We start from the raw sequence: 6,000 nt of genomic DNA, 5'->3' as shown, positions 1-6,000 counted from the left end.
GAGGTAAATGCGTTTAAAGGGGGCAAATCAATATTCAACGTGAGGGAGAAGTCTGGATAAAACCTTCTCACTTTTATTCAATTCAGATTGCATAGATCATTGTGGTCGTGTGAAGTGATACTCTGGATAACGGTCGTTACCGCTACAAACTCCGTGGAATTTAATGTCGTAAAAAAAAAAAATGAATTCCAGTTTACGGCTCCTACTGACGGAATTAGGATTCTATTTTTTATATTTTTTCAAAGACCTGTGTTCATGCGTGAATCTCTTTATTTTGCCATTTTAATCAGTACAATGAGATCCGAAAAATAACAAGCTATTCATTCCATTATTTTATTAAATATCAATAACAATTTTTTTAACGACTATCCGTGTCCATTCAGTGCGATTGACCACGTGGAATCAACTTTACGTGATTTTTAAATGAAAATCAGAATACATTTGTGTGAAAAATGAAAGGAAGAAAGAAGACGCGGTCGAGTCTTTGTATCACTTTGAAAAATATAATTTCTTCTCTCCCTGTCTTCATTCGTGTATATTGTATAATAAATCATTTAATAACAAAAATACCGGTGATTATAAAGTGAGAAATTGGAGAGCGAATGATCTCACGTAATGGAGAGAATGTCTTTGATTCAAATAATAATCAAAGAGTTATTAAATAATTGAATCAATTCGGACTTTTGTTAGTCCTCAGGTCTGAGACCCTTTTGATAATGAAAAAAAAATATATATTTTAATAACAAAAAAAAAATCAATTTGCTAGATCCGTAGAGTATGGAAAATGAAACGCGATACTCTACAAATTCCATTCACCTTCATCCCCGTTTTGTGAGGCACGTGAATATTTATTAAACCGTTGTTGGTGATACCTCAGCGGTATCAAGTGATTCGCTTCTTACTTTAATTGGTGATTGCAAAGTTGTGGTGTCTGGACTCTCAAGCCCCGAAGCATCTTTGCGGTTTTCTTTGTTCTTCTTTGATCTCTTCCTCTGTTTAGTCTCGACTTTGACCTTTGGCGTTTTTTCTGGGTCAAAGTGACATTCAAGTACTTCAAGAAGATCCTCAATTTCCGTACTCGTTGCACTTGAGGCTCTCTCCTTGATCAATTTTTCCAATCCATATTTCTCCGCCTTTGACCAGGCTTCCTGAAGTATGAAACATAAAACTCGTCTCATGAACATACGTCAATTTTCATAAATAAATTTTGCAGTTTCCCTCTATTGGATCTTTCATTTCAAGGAAAATATTTACCATGGCGAAATAAATTACTATATTCAATTCACGTGTATTTGTTGTGTGGAAGACGCAAATATTGAAATATACATAAAAATCGAGGAGAAGCTGTATGATTATATTACTGCAATTTGGAAATAAGAAAGGTGAATTGACAAGTATTGGGTGAGACTGGAGATCGATGACAGGGAATTTTTATAACTTACCATGAGCTGCGCATAATCGATATCGGATTCAGCGAGAAGTCTCCTGAGAGGTGAGGCATGCTGTCTCTCTTTGCGATTCATGGCAAGTAAATGGCGAAATACTGGCAGTAGACTGTGCTGCCTGTCAAGCACGAGCTTGAGTTTTTCAGATTCCTTCTCTTCTGCTTCTACTGGCTGAACGAATTCTCTGGTGAACTCGATAATTGCCTTTGATGTTGTATCACCATCACGATTACTCTCGGTGGATTTAGTTTCACCAGTGCTCAAGTGTTGAACTATCTGAAGAGCAAGGCGTGCGCGATCTGATGCATTTTCTATCTCAACCTCCTGAATATATTTCAAAAGACACATAAATTAAAAACACAAGGAGCTGGATTAACTGGATTACTCGTAAATTCTAATTCAATGATAACAGTACCTGGTCAAGGAGAACACGCGACAGAGTTCTCAGTGAGAAGGCACGAATGGTATTGGCACATTTAACATTGGCAATGTTGAACCCATTGGCAAATCCTTTGACAGTTTTCTTGAACCTCTCCAGAAGATTGAACTTACTAAGTGACGCCAATAGCATCGCAGGAATGACTTTTCTTGATTCATGGTGAATGAGAATTAGCCCATCAACAGCGTCGCCCTTCACTTCCTCGAGCCAGTCAAGAAAGTCTGTGATAGCGGAGATTTCGCTCTTGGTTTTCAATCCCTGAGTGTAGATATAAATTTTTCCGTCTATTAATAACTTTCTTGAGATAATGATGGATAGTGGAGGAGCGGTGAGTTGGAGTGATGTGATAAATTGCAGTTTTATGGAAAAAAAAAAAATTCAATTATCTGGTAGGAGAGGGAATTATCGTTGCTCTGGAGAATTGAAAGGGATGGAAGAATGGTAATAAATTAATGAAAGGAGAGATGAAAAATTATTGCCTTATTAGTTTTGTTGTTTTTGAGCAATCTATATCTTCCCACAGTAACGACTTTGAGATTGTGACGTTTTTTAGCCGCAGGTGTGAGATTCTTAAATGGCATGACGTATTGAGCAAAAGATGAGCTCGGCGTGTACCCAGCAATCTGACATATCTCATCCACCAGCATTTTTCCAGTTGTATCCATGTCCCATCCGACGAGTCGATAATCACCGGGTGGAATTCCCTCGGTTGGTGATGCTCTAATATGCGAAAGAACCTCGCCATTTTCCCCTACAGTCGATGACACCATTGTTCAGAATATTTTGCCTATTCAGACCAGTCTTATATCTCAATGTCTGTGAAAAAAGTGAGTATTATTGTCATCATTTCCATACGGAATCCTACGTTCGGTGAATAAACAAGGTGCGTGAAGGATTAGACTACAAGGCTGAATTTCAACCGAATAAAAGCAAAATATAAGCAAGGTAACGAGGCGAAACTCAAACGACTTTCAAACATTGTTGACATTGTTGACAGAGAAACCGTGTGTCTTTAGCCCAGATATCGTTATTTTTTTTTTCCACCTTCTTTGTTTTGCACTCAAATTCCAGGGAATACTCTTCTCTCTTGAGTATACAAAAAAAATCATTTTCCACAGCAGAGACGAATCATATTTGATATAGCAGAGGAATACTATTTCCACAATATACGCCGAATAAATAGATACGATCCGAACGTGGCATTATGTTTGCGCGTGGATTGAGCTACCATAAGAGAGATATAACTCTTGAAATTTTATTCTAGAAAATTCCAGATACAATCCAATTGGGATGCATTAAGCCGTATCAGTTGTTGGAGAAAAAAAAAAATTATTTGCCGAGTGTCGAGCACAGTCATAATGTGTTGCGCAATGTCAGTCAGGGCGCGAAAAATAATCGAATGGTTGAAGAGTAAAAAAAAAATATAAAGCAGCTGCCTGAATAATTTTCATAGTTTCACATTTGAGAATATTAACGATAATCTGATAAGCGCTAGTATTATTAATCACACTTGTCCATCCTGTATCGACTCTTTTAATTATTAATAAAAATGCAATCGGTCACGCCCAGTGCGTGTATTTCAATCGTACTCACCAATGTCTGGAAGAATTCGTTGATAATTCAAGGTGAAGGCAGTGCAATTTATTGGGGTAATTCTATCGGGTCGGTGAATAATCGGCAATGGTGAAACGTGGTATGTATCTACTTAAACGACAATGAGCCGTCTACCTATCAAAGCCGCTAGATTATGGGCGCACGTGTCGCACTTGAGACGAAAGGAAATTTAGTTCTGCATTTACGCATGCGTACCATTGTACATTAATATCGATGATGCTGATTGGCCTGGCAAAAGGTCAGGTGACCCAATAAAACGAGAAATTGAATGAGTTGAAAGTTTTCCCGCGCTCTGTTTATGATACAAGTGTGTGGTAATTGAAGTTTTGATAGGCTAAGGGAAAGGCTCATATCGTAAAACTCTGTTGTGAGGAGATCAGAAGGGTTGATAATAACAATTCAGTCGTTACGGTTATTTAACGTTAAATGGGTGAATTCAGAGGAATGGAAGATTCCTCGGGTAATATTTTAGGGGATAAAAAAATACATGGTACTAAGAATTAATCGTATCGAGCGAGTGCTCGGGAAGGAGTCCATTCTTTTTATGAATATCCCATTATTAATGCCATTTAATCCCAAATGAGTATTAACGCTGAAATTCATGGTTAATGCGATCTTTATATTGCATCGGTTTAGGAGAGTACTCGTATTTCATGTTAATTAATTAATTCACTCCTTGAAATAATTACTTTAGAGTGAGAATACTTCAACATGCGGTTTAATGATTTTTTTTTAAACAGGAGGACGTACTTACTGCGAAAAGATGATAAGATCCTGATGAATGGGAGTCGCGTAAAATTAGGTGGATTGAGTGATATCCGGGTTGTTTTTTTTTTACAGGTATTTCGCGGTTGATAATTACAATGCTAATGATGAGAAACACCGCGTTGTTGAATGTTCGTTGAATGCTGTTTGTATCCGAGTTTGCGTCGCTCTGGGATTTTCACGACGGAAAAATGGAAGATCGATAGTTTTTTTTTGTTTATCCTCTGCTGTTTTTTTTCACCCGTTCTTCATGTGTTTTTATAGAAAAATCAGGAGTTGAACGGCTGGAATAATTTCACGGGAATGAATGGTTCATTGGTCAGAACCAAAATCGGCTAAAGGTGGAGCATTGGAGGAGTGGAAAAATTGTAAAACGATTGTGCACACGTGGCACTGGCTGCAAAGCATTTTGCAAATACTGACAGGGAATTTATTATTTCAGTTAGATGTTTTGTTTGATGCAATATCGTTGCCTCGCGTCTTCGGGCTGAAAAATTCGATAATTAATGATGAAAATTTTTTGAAAATCTTAAGAGTATGGCTCAAGCCTCGGGTCATAATATGATCCGAGTACAGAGAAATGATCAATCATTATCTGCACGCCAAAGTATATTCATGTTCAATAATATTTATTAATGTTAAGCAAAACGGAATGTGCGTGTCACTGGTATTAATTTCCAGTGATTATCACTCGTCATCTGCCATTGACAAGCCCAATTCCCTCTTCAGTGTGCCATTTAACCTACCGCCATGATGCTTTCGCTATTGTAATATTCAAATCGTTTGTACTCGATTTCGAGTGGATTTGTACATTCGTAATGTGCGCCATTTTTTTTAAGCTACTCAATCCACGAATTAATAAAAAAAATGATCGCTTAAAGACAATCGGGCGAGGTGGAGGGAATTTAAAAAATGCAGCCAATGTTATAAAATTTTTTTAATATACTGATAAATTTATTAAACAAAAAAGAAAATTATGATTTATGAGGTTTTATTATTTATTAATTATGGTTAGATAAAATTGATTTCACAGGACTTCAATGTGATTTCAGAGTAAATTCATCAGAAAATGATGGGAGGCCGTCGCTATAAAATGAGATACTGCTAAAACTTTTTTTTTTAAGTCTTTTTTTTTGAGAATTTATACAACTTGATACCGCCTGCGGAGATGCTGCATGAGATAAAGTGGCGGGAGTCCAGAGGCACCTGGTGGAGGTAGCACCAGGGAGAACCAGGACATCGAGAAATCGTTTGTCTTACTTAAGAGGGTAGACCCCGATGAGCCTGAGCCTCGGTCACCCGGGACCAAAATTTCTCTACCCTAATCTCACTTCTTCCTACCAAGCGTTGCCCCCTTCTACACCGAATCTCTCTCACTCTGGTATGTGGTTACAGCACAGCAATCAATATTTATTACCATCGCTAAGCCATTGTGAGTTATATAATACGTAACTGCCTAATGGATTTGGGCGTTGATCGACCGATTCCACGAGCAGTCTCTATAATGCATGTGATGTCCCACAGGACTTTCCATCGCTTCATCATATTTTACGACAAAAATCATTCACTCGACCATGAGTACGTTTATTATTTTTTTCAATGTACAGTCCATTTGACCTGGTGGTTTCAACGTTATCGAAAAATTCTTATCCGTTTACCCCCCACACCCTCGAGCCTGTCAATTTGCGGGAGAACTAAAAAAAAAAATGTTAACGTTTTTCCACACAAAATTCCATC

General features: G+C 37.6%; 1 protein-coding gene across 1 annotated transcript; it reads right to left on the bottom strand.

Moving 5' to 3' along the window:
- Positions 1–252: 252 nt before the first annotated feature.
- exu (exuperantia) lies at positions 253–4,393 on the bottom strand. The gene is made up of 5 exons (XM_011300265.1): positions 4,253–4,393; positions 2,364–2,700; positions 1,861–2,142; positions 1,443–1,769; positions 253–1,148 (listed from the first exon to the last, which is right to left on the bottom strand). The coding sequence occupies exons 2-5, from the start codon at positions 2,652–2,654 to the stop codon at positions 852–854; spliced, it is 1,197 nt and encodes a 398-aa protein (XP_011298567.1). The 5' UTR covers positions 2,655–2,700; positions 4,253–4,393; the 3' UTR covers positions 253–851.
- Positions 4,394–6,000: the final 1,607 nt, after the last annotated feature.

The sequence above is a fragment of the Fopius arisanus genome, unplaced genomic scaffold (assembly GCF_000806365.1).
Source record: "Fopius arisanus strain USDA-PBARC FA_bdor unplaced genomic scaffold, ASM80636v1 scaffold00016, whole genome shotgun sequence".
In the NCBI taxonomy this organism is placed as follows: Eukaryota; Metazoa; Arthropoda; class Insecta; order Hymenoptera; family Braconidae; genus Fopius; species Fopius arisanus.
This window is presented reverse-complemented; position numbering and strand designations above follow the sequence as displayed.